The sequence below is a fragment of the Heterodontus francisci genome, chromosome 2 (assembly GCF_036365525.1).
Source record: "Heterodontus francisci isolate sHetFra1 chromosome 2, sHetFra1.hap1, whole genome shotgun sequence".
Classification (NCBI taxonomy): domain Eukaryota; kingdom Metazoa; phylum Chordata; class Chondrichthyes; order Heterodontiformes; family Heterodontidae; genus Heterodontus; species Heterodontus francisci.
Window position 1 is genome coordinate 7,342,207 of NC_090372.1, and position 23,539 is coordinate 7,365,745.

General features: G+C 43.5%; 1 protein-coding gene across 1 annotated transcript in view; it reads left to right on the forward strand.

Moving 5' to 3' along the window:
• LOC137379128 (glutamate decarboxylase 1-like) overlaps positions 1–23,539 on the forward strand; it is a 73,546-nt gene that overhangs the window by 20,340 nt on the left and 29,667 nt on the right. Inside the window, exons 6-12 of the mRNA XM_068049846.1 lie at positions 3,769–3,884; positions 4,820–4,899; positions 10,297–10,351; positions 15,629–15,745; positions 19,164–19,228; positions 19,340–19,418; positions 21,512–21,661. Of these exons, the coding sequence (XP_067905947.1) occupies positions 3,769–3,884; positions 4,820–4,899; positions 10,297–10,351; positions 15,629–15,745; positions 19,164–19,228; positions 19,340–19,418; positions 21,512–21,661 (662 nt within the window). The remainder of the gene's footprint in view (positions 1–3,768; positions 3,885–4,819; positions 4,900–10,296; positions 10,352–15,628; positions 15,746–19,163; positions 19,229–19,339; positions 19,419–21,511; positions 21,662–23,539) is intronic.

The following is a 23,539-nucleotide window of genomic DNA, read 5'->3' on the forward strand; positions in this document are numbered from 1 at the left end:
AAATATCGCGGGATCTCAGCAATGTAATATCCGTGTTGGAAGACCGCGGAGATAACAGTGTGCTGCCCTGATCTGCGATGCGCTCATAAATTTCAGTCCAAAGAGTCTGCAAAGGGATATAGATAGGTTAAGTGAGTGGGCAAAGATTTGGCAGATGGAGTATAATGTGGGGAAGTGTTAACTTGTCCACTTTGGCCAGAAAAATAGAAAAGCAACATATTATTTATATGGAGAGAGATTGCAGAACTCTGAGATGCAGAGGGATCTGGGTGTCCTCGTACATGAAACACAAAAAGTTAGTATGCAGGTACAGTCAGTGATTAAGAAAGCAAATGCAATGTTGTAATTTATTGCAAGGGGAGTGGAATATAAAAGTAGAGATGTTTTGCTACATTTGTGCGGGGCATTTATTTTAGTTTAGTTTAGAGATACAGCACTGAAACAGGCCCTTCTGCCCATCGTGTCTGTGCCGACCATCAACCACCCATTTATACTAATCCTACACTAATCCCATATTCCTACCACATCCCCACCTGTCCCTATATTTCCCTACCACCTACCTATACTCGGGGCAATTTATAATGGCCAACTAACCTATCAACCTGCAAGTCTTTTGGCATGTGGGAGGAAACCGGAGCACCCGGAGGAAACCCACGCAGACACAGGGAGAACTTGCAAACTCCACACAGGCAATACCCAGAATTGAACCCGGGTTGCTGGAGCTGTGAGGCTGCGGTGCTAACCACTGCGCCACTGTGCCGCCATCTAGACGACATCTAGAGTATTGCATACAGTTTTGGTCTCCTTACTTAAGAAAGGATATAATTGTATTGGAAGCAATTCAGAGAAGGTTCATTAGACTGAGAGTGTTATCTTATGAGGAAAGGTTGGACAGGTTGGGTTTGTATTCATTGGAGGTTAGAAGAATGTGAGGTAATCTTATTGAAACATTTAAGATCCTGAGGGGACTTGAGAGGGTGGATGTTGAAAGGATGTTTCCCCTTGTGGGAGAGACTAAAATTAAGGGGCACAGTTTAAAAATAAGGGGTCTCTCATTTAAGACAGAGATGAGGAGAAATTTTTTTCTGTGAGAGTTGTGAGTTTGTGGAATTCTCTTCCCCAGAGAGCTGTGGAGGCAGGATCATTGAATGTTTTTAAGGCAGAGGTAAACACATTCTTGACAAACAAGGGAGTCAAAGGGTATCGGGGGGAGGCAGGAAAGTGGAGTTGTGTCCACAAACAGATCAGCCATGCTCTTATAGAATGGTGGAGCAAGCTCGAGGGGCTGAATGGCCTACTCCTGCTCCTAGTTCATATGTTTGTATTTGCCAGAAGCATCACAAGGCCTACAATTACTATCGGGATTTTCCCAGTGGGATATCACTGTCTGAACTTACCCACTGCCTGCATTGATTTACAGTCCCTGTCTGAAAAAAGGATGTACCTACCTGAGCATATTTAACTGCCTTCCAATAACTTATGAGGCAGCTGAAGAGTAAATGGAATTATCATTTTGATATTTTAGAGTCAATTCCATTGTTTAATAAAAGCAAAGTACTGCAGATGCTGGAAATCTGAAATAAAAACACAAAGTGCTGGAAATACTCAGCAGGTCTGGCAGCATCTGTGGAGAGAGAACATTAACTCTGCTTCTCTCTCCACAGATGCTGTCTGACCTGCTGAGTATTTCCAGCACTTTGTGTTTTTATTTCACAATCCCATTGTTTGACGGGCAAGTGGTGTTGACTTAGAGCTAGTATTTCCAAAATGCATTTAATCAAGAACATTTATAGTAAATTTGCCTCATAGGCAAGACCCAGACTTAAACTTCAACTGTTCCTTTCCTGGCCATGATGAATTCAGGACTACATTAACTATCTACTTGGCTGTGAGTCACTTCCTTATGCAGTTTTAGTGCTTACTTTTATTGAAGTTGACTCCCACTGTCCTATATCCACATGTGCTTTAGAGAGACTCAAGAGTGTAACAATGGAACTCCCTTTCACTCTGGACCAGGTTTCCATGCTTTATGCAAATATTTTCCATCAATGTTTCCAAAGTAGTCTGAATTGACACAGAGTTTGGTTTTAATCCACAGTAGGTGAAACACACACAGAGCAATGAGCTTGATCAGTTTCTTTACACGGTATAGCTTCTGTTCACATACTAACACAAAAATAAAGAACACTCTGGTCAGTTATCCAACTCTCGCCAGAAGGTGTAGGTTCAAGTCCCACTCCAGGACTTCAGCACAAAAATCAAGGCTGACACTGCAGTGCAGTACTGAGGGAGTGCTGCTCTGTCAGAGGTGCCGTCTTTCGGATAACATGTTAAACTGAGGCCCCGTCTGCCCTCTCAGATGGATGTAAAAGAACCCACGGCTACTAAAAGAGTAGAGGAGCTATCTTTGGTGTCCTGGCCAATAATTATTACTGAATCAACATCACTAAAACAGATTACCTGGTCATTATCGCATTGTTGGGAACAAATTGGCTGCTGTGTTTTATATATTGCAACAGTGAATCATTTCAAAGGTACTTCATTGGCTGTAAAGTGCTTTGGGATGTCCTGTGGTTTTGAGGATGCCATATAAATGCAAGTCTTTTTTCCCTACTGAAAAGCACGATCTCTCTGGACCCTGTTCAGCACAGGGTTTCATTGCCTCTGCTGTTTGTTTTGCTGCTCTCCTGTTTTCCAAAACCGATGTGTGTAATGACTTGCTAAATAACCAGAGATGGCAAACATATTATCCATTATTTGGGCATCTGTGAGAATCACCTTCGTTCTCATTTGTCAGTCTACTGAAGTTAATGCCTTTCAGGCAGGTTTTTGCGAAAATGGAACATTGTGGCATAACACATGTCCAAATCCTGCTTGAGCAACATGTGGCTAAAAATCCCAAACTGTGTCACTGGAATCTGTCTTAGTTAAAGCTTAACCACTGGAGAAAAAAAGATAAAGTTGAGTTCAAGCATATGCTTGAAAGTGAGATGTCATCATTTATTTTAAATATGCCATAACTAAATTACAACCAGAAATATTTTAAATAATTATTTTCCTAAAATGTATCACATCATATCAATGAGTGTAATGCAACCATAAAAACAAAGTGAAAAAGAGTGCCATGTTGACAATATCCAACAGAATTCTAATAGATTAATTACATCTACTTTCTTTGCGAAGGTACATGGTATTTTTTATTTATGTATCACCTGGTGGGGTGTTAAGACATGGATTTGTGTCTGTGTTTTATTTTTCACAGGTACTTCTCTGTATGAGAAGCTGGATAATCAATGACCCCCATGGCATTCACATTGTCAACAAACAGTAATGATAGAGTCTTGGAGTAGATTCCCGGACTTTGGGAAGGCAAATGCAGTGTTGGGGAAACTCTTCAAAGGGAAATAGAAACACAAGAAATAGGAGCAGGCCCCTCGAAACTGCTCCACCATTCGAGAACATCATGGCAAATCTACCTCAACTCCACTTTCCTGCCCTGTATCCATATCCTTTTATTCACAGTGTCCAAAAATCTATCGATCTCAGTCTTGAATATGCTCAACAACTGCGCATTCAAAGGCATCTCTAGTGGAGAAAGTACCTTTACTTTTGGAAGCAGAAAAAAAAGTTGGGAATTTATTTTTCTGTTGGTATGAGAAAGATAGTTGAGGTGATCCAGAGAGGGAAAACTGTGGTGAATTCCTGGCAATGTTGGCATCAAAAGCAATGATAATAGACTGTAAACATGTTTCAATCTCTGTTTTATAGGGGCAGCCATTTCCAACTTGTACAGCATTTTGGTTGCTCGTTACAAACGCTTTCCTGAAGTGAAGACTCAAGGTGTAGTGAGCCTGCCCAGGATGGTTATATTTACTTCAGAACTCGTAAGTGTTTTGAACTAGAAGTTTATTGGAAAAGGACCCTTATTCATTCTAGCAAACAGAGGTCAAGTGATAGCACTTAAACCCCAATGCACATTGGTCTCTCTTCACCTGACTACATCAGTTCCTGATCCCACACACGAACCATGGGAGATACAAGTCAAGGTCTGGCCATTTCTAACAATATTTAAGGGATCCTCAACTGCTGTCAGGTAGAGCTGGATGAAGCTTTAGGAGTCATCTTTTCTGGCAGTCACTTGCGGCGTTCACACCTTAAACTGATCAGAACTAGCGTACTTTCTGTTCGAAGTTGTGCATTCATGCTGCCTGCGGCTTCACAGTAATGTTGCTTTCAATTCCTAATAGAAAATGCACCTCCCCTTTAAACTGTTCTGAAGGAACTTGACAAACAGCAGAAGAGGTTTGCGTTTGATCATCAAAACTAACATTAACAGGTGTGAGTAACAATTGGGAATTCTCTTGGTGACCTTATCAACAATAAAAACATTTCACCCTGTTAATCCACAAACAAGCATTATAGTGATTACAATTTGGACACAAATCTAACACCTGTTCTTATTAACTTGGAGATCCATGTTACGTATATTGACGATGGTTTACCAAGGTCAGCAGATCGATTCTATTATGTATCTCCATCCTGTTTGAATAAGAAAGGATGGGCGTCAACACATCCAGCAGAACCTGCTCCTTTCCTGAGCTTGCCCTGCAGAGGCCGAAAGAAGATAGTGATGATTAAAGGAGGCATTTAGAGGCTTACGGCTGAAATGAGAAGTCCCACTGTTACTTGAAATATCAAGAAGTTAGTTGTCAATGACCATATAACACGTCTGTGGTTCGCATTGGTCACAGATGTTCTTATTTCTTATGTTAGTTTTTTTTTTCAGATGAAATAATAACTTTTTTCTGATTTTCCTTAGAGCCATTATTCAATCACGAAAGCTGCTGTTGTACTCGGGTTTGGTACAGACAATGTGATTCGGGTAAAATGCAATGGGAGGTAATAACTATTACGCACTGGTACCAACTCAGCTTAAAATGATAAAATGTTCAATAATTACCATATTTTTCTTTTCATCACTTGAAACCTTGGAGAGGCATCATCAATTTCTGAAAGAGCTTACACCAGTACAAACTGATGAAAAGTCACAGACCTGAAACGTTAACTCTGCTTCTCTCTCCACAGATGCTGCCAGACCTGAGTATTTCCAGCACTTTCTGTTTATTTCAGATTTCCAGTATCTGCAGTATTTTGCTTTTATTGTACCAGTACAAACTAGCCATGTTGGCAACTGCAGGAAGTTCACAGACTCTGGCGCTAAACTGCTATAGTATGAACTTTCTCAAAGCAATTTAAAACCACAACTATAATAATTTACATTTATATGACATTTTTAGTGTTGTAAAATGTCACAAGATGCTTCACAGGGAAGTTATCAAACCAAATTTTACATTGAGCCACGAGAGGAGATATTAGGTCAGATGACCAAAAGTTTGATCAAAGAGATAGGTATTAAGGAGTGTCTTAAAAGAGAAAGAGAGGAAGAGAAGTGGGGATAAGCCATGTACATATTGCAAAAGGATTACTGTGAACAGTATTTACACATATATGGACTCACACATTAATTATTCAAGTGTGTCTGAAGCGTACAGGTTGTCAGCTGACCCCATCTGATCTGGTGAAACTTTGCTGAGATCTGGAATTGTCAATTCTTTTCTCTTGACTCATAAGTCTAGACTGACAATTATCTTGTAGTTGAGTGTTGTATGTGACATCTTCATTAACTCCACTCTCAGAACCTGAATGTGAATATGTTCTTGACGCTAAGAATTGTTAGGTATGATGCTGTTGGTTAATTCTTAATATAGTCCAACAATGAATGATTCCAAATACAGTCCATAATCACAGTTCCTAAATCAACAACAACTTATGTTTAATTAGCACCTTTAATGTACTAAAACATTCCAAGATGCTTCACATTATAAAATAATGACATCGTACCACAAAAGGATGTAAACACAGGAAAGAGCACACTGAACGTGTAAAACTTCCAGCTCAGTGTCTCTTTATTTCACTGACACCAAACATGAAAGTACATTTGTGAAAAAAAACTTATCTTAAAGAAACAAACTCATTACAGTGGATGGCTATTGCTGGCCACCCCAAAGCAAGAGAACCATTGAGAGGTTAACTCTTTGTTTCAAGTCAGCAGTGCTGCAGACTTGATTGTTAAACAATGGGATGCAAGAATGCCTCGCATTCAGCAGAATGACAGGTTTGTGATCCTGAACCTTTCTCTCTCGACCACTTATCCCCATTCTTCACAAGGGGGCTTTAGACTTAAATACTGTGCTTGAACCACAGCAAGAACAAAGTAGGGCACTTCTGACCCTCCTGTTGTTAGTTCCACTTGAACCCGTGTGTCAAAATTACTTTGATATCCAGATCACCAGAGGCCTCTTCAGCATCTCAGGTCTTCTCGATCTCTGGGGCTTCCGTGCTCCCTAGCTAGTCCACCATGGCCCTTGGTAGCTGGACGCACAACCCAACTCCCCCTTGCCGACACCGTTTCCCAATCACCAATGCAGACCTTAGGATGCCCCCTCCGGCTCTTTCTGCTCCTACCCCCTTTTTCCCTGCTGCCCACGGCTCCCTGGCTCCACCCTTCAGCCCACCAAAGACATTGCTCCTGCTCTGGAAGACTTCTGGGTGCCAAAAACTGCCCTAACCCAGTGTTCTCCGCCACCACCCACTGGCCCGGAGATGCGCACCCTGAGGAGAATATCCGATGAAACAGAAGCTGCTCCAAGCTCCAAGGAAAAACTTTTTCGTTGGTTCACAGAAGCTGACAAGGAGACAGCGCGACCCTCCCACTACAAGGAGATATTAGGTCAGATGACCAAAAGCTTAGTCAAACAGGTAGGTTTTAAGGAGTGTCTTGAAGAAGAAAAGTGAGTGGAGAGGCAGAGAGGTGTAGGGAAGGTATTCCAGAGCTTGGGTCCTGGGCAACTAAAGGTGCAGCCACCAATGGTGAGTGATTAAAATCAAGGATGCACAAGAAGCCAGAATTAGAGGAGCACAGATATCTCGGAGGGTTGTGGGGCTGGAGGAGATTACAGAGATAGGGAGGGGGGAGATCATGAAGGGATTTGAAAACAAGGATGGGAATTTTTAAATTAAGATGTTTCTTGACTGGGAATCAATGTAGGTCAGAAAGCACAAGGGTGATGGGGGAACGGGGCTTGATGCGAGTTAAGACAAGGGCTGGATGATCTACCCCACATGGACTGCAGTGGTTCAAGGAGGCAGCTCATCACCACCTTCTCAAGGGCAATTAGGGATGGGCAACATATGCTGGTTTGGCCAGCGACGCCCACATCCCATGAATGAACAAAAAAAAAAGTAGACTATGGGAGGCTGGCCAGGAGTGCAGTGGAATAGTCAAGTTTAGAGGTAAATCGGATCTATAGAATATATATAGCTTATTTAATTACATTTAAAACCTTGACTCAAGCTGATGGGAAATTACTTTTGCTTCATTAGACATAGTGCAAGCTATTACATGTTAAAGCATCCTTACCAGTCCGGAGTATAGAAAATATAACTAAAATGACCCATTTATTGTATTCACAGGATGTGGGCATAGCTGTCAAGGCCAGCATTTATTGCCAATTCTTAATTGTCCTTATCTGAGTGGTTTTCTAGGCCATTTCAGAGAGAAGTTAAGAGCCAACCATATAGCTTTGGGCCTTGAGACACATATAAGACGGGCCAAGTAAGAATTGCAGATTATCTTTGCTAAAGGAGATTGGTAAACCCAATGAGTTTTACAATAATCCAGTAGTTTCATGGTAACCATTATTCATATTTACTTTTTATTCCAGATTTATTTATTTACTAACTAAATTTAAATTCCCCAGCTGCCATGGTTGGATTTGAACTGATGAACTGGATTTTCAGCCCCTGCCAGGACCGGGTTCAGAGGCAGGAGGGAGCTAAAAATATCCCCACTGACCACCGTGCCCGTTCCCTGGCTCCATCCCGTCTCCAGGCCATTTTTGCTGTGGCAGCATTGATGGGCAACCCACCCAAAAGCAGTGGGTAGCCGACACAGCTCATTAAGGGCCACGTAAGTCCAATTAAAGGAGGTCCACTGGGATTTTCCAGTCAGCCTCCAGGCTGCCTTAGGCTGCGGGGCCTTGTCTAGGTACCTGCAGGCAACCTCCCGGTGACATGTCAGGGGGTCCAGCACGCCAGACAGGCATAGAGGTCCTCCCTGCCCGCCTGGGTGCAGGAGCAGCCACAGATCACCCTGTAGGGGGGCTCCCCCTTCCCTCACCCCCAACCCTCCCCACCCCCCCCCCCAACCCCACACCTCCAGTGGTGGCCTGGCTGCAAAAGCCATTTTTTTATTTAAATGTAAAAATGTTGGAGAGAAGATGCCTCCATGTTGAAGTGCTCTCTTTCTTACTTACCTTACTGGTATCCTGCTGCTCCTATCAGGCTGGAAGGCCTCAAATTGTCCCTCCAGCTCTGGGAGCCACTGACACCCTTAATTGGATTGCAAGCCTGTCTCCATGCCAATTAAGGGGCTGCCCCTGTGAAAATCACTATGAATGACTGCTTCCCCCCAGGGGCAGGGCCGGGACCCGGAAACCATCTCAACCAATGTTTCCTGCCCCGGAGGGAAAATCCAGCCCCATGTCTCTGGATTACTGGAGAAGGTGGTGGTGAGCTGCCTTCTTGAACTGCAGCAGTCCATGTGGGGTAGGTACTCCAGCAGTGCTGTTAGGAAGGGAGTTCCAGGATTTTGACCCAGCGACAGTGAAGGAACGGCAATATAGTTCCAAGTCAGGATGGTGTGTGACTTGGAGGGGAACTTTCAGGTGGTGGTGTTCCCATGCATTTGCTGCCCTTGTCGTTCTAGTTGGTAGAGGTCGTGGGTTTGAAAGGCGTGTCTAAGGAGCCTTGGTGCGTTGCTGCAGTGCATCAGGGCGGCACAGTGGCGCAGTGGTTAGCACCGCAGCCTCACAGCTCCAGGGACCCGGGTTCGATTCCGGGTACTGCCTGTGTGGAGTTTGCAAGTTCTCCCTGTGTCTGCGTGGGTTTTCTCCGGGTGCTCCGGTTTCCTCCCACAAGCCAAAAGACTTGCAGGTTGATAGGTAAATTGGCCATTATAAATTGTCACTAGTATAGGTAGGTGGTAGGGAAATATAGGGACAGGTGGGGATGTTTGGTAGGAATATGGGATTAGTGTAGGATTAGTATAAAATGGGTGGTTGATGTTCGGCACAGACTCGGTGGGCCGAAGGGCCTGTTTCAGTGCTGTATCTCTAATCTTGTAGATGGTACACACTGCTGCCACTGTGCGTCGGTGGTGGAGGGAGTGAATGTTTGTAGATGGGGTGCCAATCAAGCGGGCTGCTTTGTCCTGGATGGTGTTGAGCTTCCTGAGTATTGTTGAAGCTGCACCCATCCAGGCAAGTGGAGAGAATTCCATCACACTCCTGACTTGAGTCTTGTAGATGGTGGACAGGCTTTGGGGAGTCAGGAGGTGAGTTACTCGCCCGCAGGATTCCTAGCCTCTGACCTGCTCTTGTAGCCACAGTATTTATATGGCTACTCCAGTTCAGTTTCTGGTCAGTGGTAGCCCTTAGGATGTTGATAGTGGGGGATTCAGCGATGGTAATGCCATTGAATGTCAAGGGGCGATGGTTAGATTCTCTCTTGTTGGAGATGGTCATTGCCTGGCACTTGTGTGGCATGAATGTTACTTGCCACTTATCAGCCCAAGCCTGGATATTGTCCAGGTCATGCTGCATTTCTAAGGGAGAGTTGAACTATTAAATTTAAATGGCTGAAGTGACTTGTAATCTTAATTATAATCTTACTGGATTTCCTTCTCGTGGAACTTGTCAACAGACCAAGGATGCAGTTGTTCCTCCAGTTCGCCAGTTAATCTTTTTCAGATTGCCCCTGCTTAGCTATTCCAAAGTTTTGCACCATGATAGTCTTCAGGAACCATTTCCAGGAATATCCAAATGCCTTTGGATGAAAAGAGTTTAATATATTTGCCCATAGATTATTATTTATTTGCCCCCAATTTATTTTAGTTTGCCATCTCCTCTGCAGATCTTTGTCTACTGGTCGATAAATAAGAACTTTGTCTTTTCTTGGTTTGACAATGCTCCTGTGAAGCACCTTGGGACATTTTACTAGATTAAAAACACTATATAAGTGCAAGTTATTGTGAGCTCTGAGATGAGATCAGACTATAACTGAATATTCCCATGCCATAACACACAGGAAAATTCTATAGTTTTATTGATCAGTATAAATATGAACTAACATAAGCTTTTCAGTTGAAAACTTATATTTCTCTAATTATGCTCGCAGAGGGAAGATGATTTCAGCTGAATTAGAAGCAAAGATTATTGAAGCTAAAGAAAAGGTTAGTGACTTTTATAAAAGTGAATTAATATCCAATACTTATTTTTGCTTTTATTACCTTCTTTACTAATGAAAGTATGAAAAACTGAACTTCAAACTAATATTTTTCTGTTTAGTTACTTCTTCGTCATTTTGTGAATGAAGGCTTAATTGGCCTGATTTTAATTATGTTAATGGACCCAAATCAAAATGGTAGGTGTGTTTAATTTGGTTGCATATGTGTTTGTGCGATACAAATTAAGTAATCTGAGAGAAAAAATAATGATCCGTTTATAATTTTCAATTCGTTTCTCTGTAATCAATCCCTGGAGTATACATGGTTCAAATTCAAATATATAAAATGGCAATTCTCCCACAAGACAACAAGGGATTATGTTTTCCCAATTTAGGGAGATATTGTTCCTCAGGAAACAGGATACCCTCCATTCCTGAGTTACCAAAAACTCAATGGATTAAATGATGCCCATGTAAATAACTTGATTTTGATAACAGGCAGTATTAGAGGAAATGTAATAGCATGGCCAGCAAGTTGATTGACAGAGTGAGGGTAAATAGCTATTGTTCAGTTGGAGAAGGGTTGGAGGTGGTGCATGCGGATTAGTGTTAGATCCACTTCCATTTCACAGGGATTTGCCCTGGAAAAGACGAGCAGGAAATTTGCTGATAATGCAAAAAGCAGGAGTTTGGCAAGCAGTAGGGAGGATGTAAAAGACTTCAGAAAGGTGGGTTATCAAAATAGGCAGATGCAATTTAATGCGAAGTAATACCATTTGGGATGAAAATTAGGGAATGAAAGTATGGAAAAAGTACTGAAGGGTATGGATGGATCCAACAGTCCAATTGCATCAGTTGCTGAAAGTGCAAGTGCAGCAGATAGAGCCAAAAAAAAGGCAAATAGCATTTAAGGTTTCATTCTTTGAGCTGATATAAAAGAGGAACTTAGGACAGGGGTAGAGGAGAAGATGTAAATCGGTAGTGTGATCATGAAATGGTGGAGGATGATTGGTTTGATAGGGGCCCTGTCTGTGTACACTTCATTTCCAATTTTCCTGCTCACACCCCTTACCTTTTCACTCACCCATGTTAGGGTCTCTTCTGTCCTCACATTCCAACCTTAGTCAGAAGGTTGTGGGTTTAAGTCCCACTCCGGGACTTGAGCATAAAAATCAAGGCTGACACTTTTGTGCAGTACTGAGGGAGTGCTGCACTGTCGGAGGTGCTGTCATTTGAATGATACGTTAAAGCAAGGCTCAGTCTGCCCTCTCAGGTGGATGTAAAAGATCCCATGGCACTATTTTGAAGAACAGCAGGGGGGCAATCCCCAGTGTCCTGGCCAATATTTATCCCTCAATCAACAACACTAAAAAAAAAGCAGCTTATCTGGTTATTATCACATTGCTGCTTGTGGGAGCTTGCTGTGCACAAATTGGCAGCTGTGTTTCCTGCATTACAACAGTGACTACACTTCAAAAGTACTTCATTGACTGTAAAGTGCTATGGGGTGACTGGTGGTCACTAATAGTGCCATGAAACTATTGTCAAACCCATCTGGTTCAGTAATGTCCTTTAGGGAAGGAAATCTGCTGTTGTTACCTGATCTGGCCTGGATGTGACTCCAGATGCACAGCAGGGTGGTTGACTCTTAACTACCCTCTGAAATGGCCTCACAGGTCACTCAGCTGCTTTAATCAGGGATTGGCAACAAATGCTGGTGATGCCCACATCCATGAAAGAATTCAAAAAATAACAAAAAGGCTTTTATTGATTTGCAAACCTAAGTAAGAGAAAGGGATCTCTCATTCTCTGACCAAAGACTCCTGGCTGGGAATATGAGTGCATGCTCTAATACAGAGACGATAGAGCCAGTGTGTTTAGCAACAGTTCATTTGTAAATTGATTTTCACTAAGAATGGTGGTATACTTGCAGTTTTGCTGTTCTTCCTAGAATGAGGAATAATGGGAAATTAATGGGCATTGCTATGAAAAATTTACTCATTAATTTCTTTATCTTACGTTAAAAAAAATTATTGATTTACAATCAGGTCTCGTCTCTCAGAATAGCTTTCAATCTGTCTTCAGTAATGAGAGGAGAATGCATCTGATGGCATGCGAGATATTAGCGTACATAGTATACAGAGCAAAAGATTTTGGCAGCAAAGGTGCACTCCAGACTGTAGGGGATGTGAGGTCCCTTATGAGAGGCCCCAATAATACAAAACTCAGAAAAAATTGGAACAGATCTTTCTCATGATGTTTCACTGTCTGAACAATTTGTATTATCTTTTATTGCCATTTGGAAAGAAAATTGTTGATATTTTGACAATACTGTAACGGCTTTATAATTCACACAGGTACAACAAAACTAGAAGCTCATTATTTTTCTGAAAATAGAATTACTTCTAAGTCTTTGAAGAGTGAATTGAAGCAAAAGCAATCGTGGTTACTGTAAATTAAACAATGTTAGCATGTCCACTTCAACATTAGAGTTAAAGGCAGACAGGAACAAAGACAGATTGTTTACAATAAAACACAAAGAAGAAGCTATTTACCATGTCTCTTAAAAGTACATCAATGTAATTACCATTTAATTAATTACTTCAAAGTGTAGTGACTGTTGTTAATGTGGTGGTGATTTTGTCTACATCAAGGTCCCACAAACTGCAATGAGATCATGCGCTTGTTAATCTGTTTTTTTATGGTGTTGGTTGGGAGAGGAATTCTCATTCTTGTTTTCAAATCCCTGCATGGCCTCTGCCCTCCCTATCTCTGTAATCTCCTCCAGTCCCACAACCCTCCGAGAACTCTGCACTCCTCCAATTCTGTCCTCTTGAGCATCCCCGATTTTAATCGCACCACAGTTGCTGGCCATGCCTTCAGTTCTGGAGCTCTGGAGTCCCCGCCCTAAACTTCTCTGCCTTTCTACCTCTCTTTCCTCCTTTAAGACGTTACATAAAACCTACTACTTTGACCAAATTTTGTTAAGCTGCCGGAATATTTCCGCATGTAACTCGGTGTCAAATTTTTGTTTGATAACGCTGTGAAGCACCTTGGGAAGTTTTACTATGTTGAAGGTTCTATATAAATGCAAGCTGTTGTTGTTGCTGTTGTTCTCTAGGGCACATTAAAATATAAGAGATAAAAGCAGGAGTAGGCCATATGACCCCTCCAGTCTGCCCTGTCATTCAATTATGGCTGATCTTTTGCCTCAACTCCACTTTCCCACATGATTCCCTTATTAACCAAAACATTACCAGCCTCTGTATTGAATATACTCAATAACAGAGCATCCACAGCTCTCTGGGCTAGGGAATTCCAATGATTCATAACCCTCCGAGTGAAGAAATTTCTCCTCATCTCGTTTCTAAATAACCAACCCTTAACCTAAGACTATGATCCCTTGTTCCAGCCATGGGAAACATTCTCTCAGCATCTACCCTGCCAAACCCTCTAAGAATCTTATACATGTCAATGAAATCACCATTCATCCTGCTGAACTACAGAGAATATAGGCCACATCAGGAGATCTCACTGCCCTTCACCAAAAAGTTCCACTTTATTTAACAATGAAGGCCACTCCTCTTTGGAACTGTAGAAGAATGAGAGCCAGTGCACTTACAACAAACTAACATGACATTTTCTCCACTTTATACCACAGCACAATCTATAATAAAATAACAAAGTTCTGCTGGACATACAAGATTAGTGAGTCAATGTTCCCACCACAACTGTGGACCTTTTTGGATGGGTTTATCATTTTTGGTTAGATTTTTGCATTGGGTCATTTAGAATTGATGGGGACTGCAAACCTCTCAGATGTCTCCTGCCTTGTAGCCTTTGACTCACGGGGATGGTAGCATAGAGGTAATGTTACTGGATTAGTAATCGAAAGGCCCAGGCTAATGCTCTGGAGACATGGATTTAAATCCCACCATGACAGCTGGAGGAATTTAAATTCAATTAATTAAATATATCTTGAATAAAAATGCTAGTCTCATTAATAATGATGATGAACCTACCGGATTTCCATAAAAACCCTTCTGGTTCACTCATGTCCTTTAGGGAAGGAAATCTGCTACCCTGACCCACTCTGGCCTACGTGTGACTTCAGACCCACAGCAATGTGGTTAACTCTTAACTACCCTCTGAAATGGCCTAGCAAGCCACTCAGTTGTAGGCAGCTCACCACCACCTGCTCAAGGGCAATTCGGGATGGGCAATAAATGCTGGCTATTCCAGGGATGCTCAAATCCCAGAACAAACATAAAATAGAGTGCAAGAGAGCCCTGCTGGAGGTTTGCATTTTCTAACAAATTTGGCTTCTGCTGTTTCGGTTTCTTTTTCCTAAGCTTATGTGGATAACAATTCATTGGGTGGGGGTCCAGGGTCAGATATGAAGGTGGTAATGTGGCCAAAAGACTTGTCCAAACCAGGAGGCCCAAGTCCTGCCTGAAACTGGGTCTCAGCGATATCAATTGAGCGAGCGAACTGCCTGAACCTATCATTGTCTCCACATTCACCCAGTCGAGGAAAAGTTTATCCGCTCATTGGTCTCATCACCAGCAGCCTGAAAGTCAAGCACTGGGAGGTGGTATGGGGGAGGGGAAGGGGCTGATTGGGTTACACTGGAGTCAAGCAAGCAATCCCAGCTCCACGGCAACGTTTTCTAAACTGTTTAAAAAAAAGTAATTTTGTCTTTTTGATGGAGGCCGCTGCCTCGGTGACGCCTGCTCCACTCTGCAATATTCAATTTCTGGAAGGGGGCCTAACACAGATATTAGATCCTTCATTTCCATGTGTAATTAACCTCGTGCCTACTTCAAACAGTCTGGAAAATTTAGGTCTTTTTTTTTTAGGTGACCATGGGGCCCAGGATGTTGGTCCCTGAAATTTGTTCTTGTTGTACCTGTTTTATTCCCAATAAATTTGCATCAAATTTGTCTAATCAATGTGATAATTCTATATGCAACAACTAGAGACTAATCTAAAATGAAGGTCTGACTAAATCCACAACAAAACTATTCTTCCAATCATACAGGAGCAACCTGAAATAAAACCTGAACGGTTCCGAAGAAGGGTCACTGACCCAAAACGTTAACTCTGCTTCTCTTTCCACAGATGCTGCCAGACCTGCTGAGTGGTTCCAGTATTTCTTGTTTTTATTTCAGATTTCCAGCATCTGCAGTATTTTGCTTTTATATACAGGAGCAACCATCTGTTTTAAAAGTATCGGTAACATGTATACATAAAGCAAGGAGCTAATAGGAGTTTCTGATTACAGGGCTTTGTTCCTTTGTATGTCAACGCAACAGCTGGAACCACTGTGTATGGAGCCTTTGATCCTCTCAATGACATTGCAGACATATGTAAAAAGCACAGCCTTTGGATGCATGTTGACGTAAGGATCATTCGAATTCAATAGGATGAATCATGTCGGTTTGAAGATTTAATAACATAATCCGCTCGCTGTTAACATATAGAGAAAAAAAGCAGAAACGCTCTTGTATTGGAAAGCAAACAGAAAGCAGTGACTCAAGCTGAGGTAAGGTTCCACAAGGCTTGGCAGCATTCCAGTGCTTCCCTACAAGCGGCCGTTTCCCATAATGGAAAGACTTGCATTTAGAAAGCACCTTTTGCGACCACAGGATGCACCAAAGCATTTTACAGGCACTAAAGTACTTTTGAAGCATAGTCACTGTTGTCGGAATTGCTGTAGTCAATTTTCACTCAGTGAGCTCCTGCAACCAGCAATGTGATAATGGTCAGATAATCTGTTTTTGTGATGTTGATTGAGAGATAAATATTAGCCAGGACACTGGGGAGAACTCCCTGCCCTTCTTAGAAATAGTGCCCTACAACCTTAGAGGATAGGCAGGGTCTCAGTTTAACATTACATTCAAGCAATAATACTTCCACCAATGCAGCACTCCCTCAGTACTGCACTGGAGTGTCAGCATTTGAGTCTCAAGACCAGGACTTGAACCCACAACCTTCTGAGTCAGAGATGAGAATGCTACCCAGAGAACCACAGCTGATACCCATATGTGAATGTGACAGTGATTGCTGGCAACTATGATTGTTCACTGAAGCCCAGTTCTATCCTCCAACACATTTTAAATGGTTCAAATTAAAAAGTGGCCTCAGCAGCCAGGCCACTGTTTGTGGAGGGGAATTTTCTGCACAGGGTGGCCTGTGGTAGGGACGGCCTCAGAGCCTGCCTGTAGTGCTGGCCCCTCATTCCCCTCCAGTTGGCACTGGGAGGCTGCCTCCAGGCAGTTGGCCTGGTTCCCAACGCCTCAGCGGGACCAACAATACAATCAGACGATTGGCCTTAATTGGCCTTTAACCCCACTTAATTGACTACCCACTGTTTGCAGGTGAGTAGCCCATCAGCTGCCAATTCTGCTTCCAGGAAAGTGGCCCATGGGTGGGATGGTACCAGCAACTGCCACGTTGGCCAGCGGTGGGAATATCTCCGCCCGCCCGCCTCCATACTCGCCCCCTTTTTGGGGCAAAAATCCTGCCCATGGTTTCACTTTTAGTTTTGATTGGGACTCCCACACGTGTATGCCTTACGAGGCGAATTCAGCTGTAGGACTGGTTCTCACTAGATGGTGAATGCTCACTGTTGCATTCTGAGAATCACATGGACACGATCGGTGAATCTAAACGGTGGGTCCTTTTCTTGAAGATACCAACTTATACAGCAATACTGGGAAGGTGATTTTCCATGTATTGTCCTGTGGCTGCTTCCAGCAGGTTCTTGGTATTGATTTATGTGTTGCCGTATTGCTTTAAGGGGCACATCTGAAACAGCTTTCCATCGCCAGACTGGATGTGATGCACAGACGTTTCAGATACACCCTTTTTAGCAATACCACAACACTCACAACATCACAATACTGAAAGGCAGTATGAGAAAATGAGAAGAACATAAGAAAATTCAAGGTTGAGAGAAAGCTGTTCCCTGATTGAAGCTTGGTTTCTCCAGCTAGGAGACAGGCACAGAGGGAATGCTGGAGAACAATTTCCTTTTGGCCTGGAATTCAGCCCTGTTGTATTTTTAGTGAGGTGCTTGTACCCAGTCCCTGCAGATGCCCCCTTTAATACTTTAATATTTTGTGTTTTCATTTGCAATGGAAGCCTGGGAACTCCCATGATGATTGCAGGGACTCCATGAAATGGCCTTTCTTTGGAATCTTTGCAATAAATTTTTGTTGTAAAACATGTTTTCCATAATTATAAATTTTTAATAATCCATTAATTTTTTGGAAATTAATTCTGGCAGGCTTTTCTCAGTCCGTAAGATTGTGTGTAAAATTGTGCATCATAGAACCATACTGATCTAGGAAGCAGTCCTCACCTTGACCACATGCATTACTTTCATTCCATTATATCTTGAGATAACTAAAATCACCCAATAATATTGCCATGTTGTTCTTAAATGCCCATTTTCACACTTTTTTGGGGAAACCAACTGCAGCTATCCCATCAGGTAAAGTCAAATGAGACCAGAAGAGGCCACTGAAGCTAAGTTTTTCTGACATTCCTGTGGGCTCAGGAGGAGTATCAGTACACTACACTGGCCCCTCCCCTCAAAAAAAGATCCATTCGACACAATATTTCGTCTTTCGGATGAAACATTAAACCAAAGCCCCATCTGCCCTCTTGGCTGGGCCTCAAAGATCCATGCCACTATTTTGAAGAGGAGAAGGGAAGTTCTCCCCAACATCCTGGCTAAGATTTATCCCTCAACTTCACTAAAACAAGTTATCTGGTGTTTATCAGTTTGCTGTTTGTGGGATCTTGCTGTGCGTTTCCTACATTACAACTGTGACTACACTTCAAAAGTACTTAATTGATTGTAAAGCACTTTGGGAAGTCCTGAGATTGCGAAAGGCGCTATATAAAGTGGTTAGCACCGCAGCCTCACAGCTCCAGGGACCCAGGTTCGATTCTGGGTACTGCCTGTGCGGAGTTTGCAAGTTCTTCCTGTGACCGCGTGGGTTTTCACCGGGTGCTCCGGTTTCCTCCCACAGCCAAAGACTTGCAGGTTGATAGGTAAATTGGCCATTATAAATTGCCCCTAGAATAAGTAGGTGGTAGGGGGATATAGGGAAGGTGGGGATGTGGTAGGAATATGGGATTAGTGTAGGATTAGTATAAATGGGTGGTTGATGGTCGGCACAGACTCGGTAGGCCGAAGGGCCTGTTTCAGTGTTGTTTCTCTAAATAAAATAAAATAAATGCAAGTCTTCCTTTCCGTTTTCTTTTCCCATAGTCGCCTTCCCTGCATCTATTTTTAATGTTACCGGCGGACGTGTGCTGCTCAATTTTCTACAGGGTAGCAGCCACTTCCCACCTGTCTGGTGGCATGTTAATGAGGCCTGGGAGCTACAATACTCTGGGTCAGTTTCCCACTGCAGTTGGTGGGTTTCTAACTCATCTCATCAATCACCCACCCAGAGTTAAAATAGAGTCAACGCCCTTCTGACGCAGAGGTGAGAGTCCGACTTAACCAAACACTCAAATTGGTGTGGTAATAGGTGACCGGTTTTACTTTCAGCCCCTCTGCTACACCATGCTACTCCCTTCAGGGTACCCTCTAGTGTTCAATTAACAAAGATTAATTATCACCACTGAGTCATAGCTGACACTTTTAAGATGCAAATATTTCCAGCTGTGTGTAATTTGAGCTTTCTGAGAATGCAGCTTAAAATCCATAACAGCTTTAGATATAATGAATTTCCCTGGTACTTTTGATGAGAAACATTGTCCTTTCATATTAAAGTAATCTTTGTAATTTCTTTTAACAGGCAGCTTGGGGCAGTGGACTATTAATGTCACAGAAGCATCGTTATAAGTTAAGTGGGATTGCAAGGTATATTTCTGCTCTTTTTGTAGCACCGCCAATAAATATCATTATACTTATAAAATATACATCTGGCAAGTTATTTTTTGCATGCTACTGTAAGACTGTTCTTTGTACTAGAGCCAACTCAATTACCTGGAATCCACACAAGATGATGGGTGTTCCGCTGCAGTGTTCTGCAATTCTAATTCGTGAGAAGGTATTTAAATGTGTTGTTACCAAAATCAACAGTCGGGGGGAAAAAGATGAAGGCTGGATTTTAATTACCTGACCTGCCAGGAGTGGGAGGTAGAGTCAGAAAGTCACAGAGAACCCAGAAGTCGGGAATCCCCCCTCACGTTGTGGAATTTTAACTCCACAGTGTGTGCATGACATCACTGATCGGTTCCCCGGTGGGAAACCAGGCTGATCGACAGGGTGACTTCTAGTCGGACAGGGAACCAGTCAGTGAGTTCCGAAGAAGGGTCACTGACCCGAAACGTTAACTCTGCTTCTCTTTCCTCAGATGCTGCCAGACCTGCTGAGTGCTTCCAGCATTTCTTGTTTTTATTTCAGATTTCCAGCATCCGCAGTATTTTGCTTTTATTATTAACCAGTCAGTGAAGACAGCAGGGCAAGCTGCATCCAGGTTGAGAGTATCTTGGACTTGCTGGTGGGGTGAGGGGGGGGAGGGGGGAGGAGATGTGTGTCGATCTCGGAAGGTTAAAGGGGAGGTTGATCTTGGTTGGGGCACGATGGGAGCAGGGAGTGAAATCCCATGGGGACTGTCAATCCCAGGGTCATAGGGGATGGATCAGCGGCCTGGGTGGGGAATCGGAAGCCTAAGGAGGGGAGGATGAGGGATAATCACAGGCTTTGGGGGGAGAATTGGAGGCTCAGGTGGGAAAGATCGGGACCTGGGCAGGGGAAATCAGAGGCTTGGTGGGGGAAGCTCAGGGAGGGGAGAGAAAATCGAAGGCCTGTTGGGGGGGAAATCAGTGGCGTGAGAGGGAGATCAGAGGCCTTGGTGGGGAGGATTTAAGGCATGTGGGTAAATCCGAGGTCTTGGTGGGATAGGACCGTAGGCCCCAGGGAAAGGGAGGGGACTGCAGGCCTTGCGGGGAAGGTAAGGTGGGACATGCCAGATCACAGGGGTTCCCTAAGCAGACAAGCTGGATCCAGGAGGTACGTTTAAGACACTCACCTGGATCAAACAGGTCACCCACCTGCCTTCCATTTCAATTAAAGCTGGAAGTGGGCGAGTTAGAGGTTGGGTTGTGATGTGGAATCTGATTTTTAAGAATGTAATCCCCCACCCAACTCAAACCCACCCTTTTTTGATTAATATTCCCCTAAGGTTCAATTCACAAGTTAAGGGGCTCGGTTTTGAGTGACTGTCACATGGCATTGATGGTTACCAGCTGAAACTGGAGTCGGTTGCCTTTCTGCCCCATTAACACCAGTGATGCAGCCAACTCCGTTTTGAAAGGGGCTTACCACCAGGTGTCCAAAGGGCCTGCCTGTTTCAGGCTTATTGCCTATTGCCTGAAACAGGCAGGTGCTGTGGGTCTATTAACTGTGCAGTGCAGGCACCAATCAGTTCCACAGGCAATGAGGCAAAAGAGACTGGGCCAAAGGTTTGTATCAAATTATGCCTGCGAACCCTGGAGGAGCAGGGTTTCAAGAGTCTGAACCAAAGTTACGACAGATGTTCAGAGAAAGCCCCCTCGAAATTCACAGCTTACGCATTCCATTGGGTCACTATGAGAAAGTGTAAACTTCCATCCACTGAAACCAATTTTCATTCAAGTGGACAGGAAAGAAGAAATTCTAGTTTGGAAATTGCTGTGAGTAGTCTATTGTTGTACGAACTCTCAAAGTGCTCGTATCGCAGGAACAGAGGATGTTCAGAAATGGAAAAGGGACTGGCGGGGGTGGGGGTGGTCGTAAAGTCCAAGGGACAGGGGTCCTGGGAGGTGCATTGTTTCCTGGCCAGAGCCCTCCATGGGCCACGCATTGGGGGGAGGTTCCTTCTCCAAGGTGACGACGGGCCCCCCCACTCCCAGGCCACGCGTCGCAATTCTATGGGCCCCTCCACCTCTGACCCCGCCTCGGGGGGGCCCATAATATCCAGTCCATAGGGCCCGGGAACCTCAGGGCAAGATAACAGTGGAGATACAAGCAAAACCTATGATGTGCACATTAAGTAAAAGTGAATAACTGTAAGGCAAAAAGGAGCATCTAGCAAGTCATTGCATAGGATTAAAGAAAATATTGCCTTGGTGTTCTAGCAACTGTTATGATCTTTGACAGGGTTTGCTCCTGAACTGCAATCAAATATGTGCACAGTACCTGTTTCAGAATGACAAGCTGTATGATGTGTCCTATGATACAGGAGATAAAACAATTCAATGTGGTCGCCATGTGGATGCCTTCAAATTCTGGTTGATGTGGAAAGCAAAGGTAATGAAGATTGGCAGAAAGTGAAGAAGATTACTTCTGAAATTATACTGTGAGATGTTAATATGTGAACATTTAATATTCTCATCTACAATTCTCAGGGATTTACACAGGGCTGAATCTTCTGTGCCAGCGGCAGGCGATAAAAAATGACGTCCCGCCCGCACCGGCTGCGTGTCACGGAGCCGCGCGCAGTCTTCTGTGTGGCAGCTCATTTAAATAGCCGGAGCAGGCTGCCGCCCCTCCCCCAATCTCACGGAGGGGGCTGGGCTGTCCATCCCCGGCAATGGCGTCAGCCGCCTGTACGCAGGCGCTGACGCCATTTTTAAAGGGCTTTGAGCCCCACCATTAAATTTAAATATTTAAAGCACACGTAAATAAAAATAAATAAAGATGTTTCTTCTGCCCCTCTCCCACCACCCCCCCCCCATTAAATTAATGACTTGCCTTCTCCCCCCGCAAAATACTTAGCTTGTCCACCTGACCTTCCCCCCAACGAAGTGTATAAACTTTAACTCTTCCCACTATCCCCTACACCAATGATGTTACTTTGACCCCGTTTCCCACCCTCCACCATCCGCCCCCCGGCACTGAGAAACTTACCTCCTCCCCCCTCCCTACCACTGTGGCACCTGGTTTCCCCGGGCGGGGACCCGAAGGTGCGGGAGTGCTGGCCACCGGACCGAAGATGGGAGCAGGAACTCAGGCGGAGACATAAGTATAATTAATGCATTAATTTTCAATTATTTAAATATGCAAATGGAGGTCCCACCGCTGAGCGGGGTGGGGGGTGTGGGAGGTCGCCAAGAGGCCTCTCTGACGCCAACAATATCAGGCCAACCCTCCTGACATCAAGGTGAATGGCAGTCCTCCCCCAGAGGCATCTTCAGGCCCGTCCATCGGCCACAAACCCCGACGCCTGGAGGAGAACTAGATCCAGCCCAGCCTTTAGCCTAATTGATCAATGCTGGTGTTAATAGTCCACACAAAATTCCTCCCACTCAAATTACCTCTTTCCACCCTTCACTAATATCCCCCATTCCCTTTCTCCTCATCTATACATCAACCCTCCCCTTAAATGCATCAATCCTGTCTGCTACAACCACTCCATGCAGCAGCAAGTTACACATTCTCAACACTTTGTGTATAGAAATGCCTCTGAAACGCTTTATCTGATCAGTTAGTGACTATCTTATATTTATTTCCCCTTGTTCTGCACTCACCTACAATTGGAAACAGTTTCTCCACACCTACCCTACTGAATCCCTTCATAGTTAGATATGCCTGTGTCAGGTCTCCTCTTTTCCAGAGAAACAAAGCCCCAATCTTTTCAGTTTTTCCTGAAAGCTGCATCTTCTCAATTCTGGTAATCATCCTTGTAAACCATTTCCTCTGCTTTCTCCAGTGCTTCAATATCCTTTTTGTGGAGTGGAAACTAAAACTGTGCATAGTACTCCCAGTGTGATCTAATAAGGATCAATATACATTTAGCATTACTTCCCTGTTTCTGTATTCCATTCCTCTGGAAATCAACTTTGTTTGCACTAATTAAGGTCTTATCAACCTGTATTGCTACATTTAGTGGTTTATGTATCTGTATTCCCAGATCTCTTTGCTCCTCTACCCTATTCAGTTCTTAGCTTTTGAGGAATTAACATATCCTCATTCCATTTACCAAAATAATTCAGCTCACACTTTGCTATATTGGAATTTAATTTGCTATTTATCCAGCCACTCTTCAAACCCATTTACACCTTCCTGTCTTTTGGTGCAGTCTTCCACAAATGATTCCAAAGCTGCAATTTCTGAGTCCAAATCATTTATGTATATGGATAACAATTCACAGAAAGTGGAACGTGGTGCTCCACAGGGATCCATACT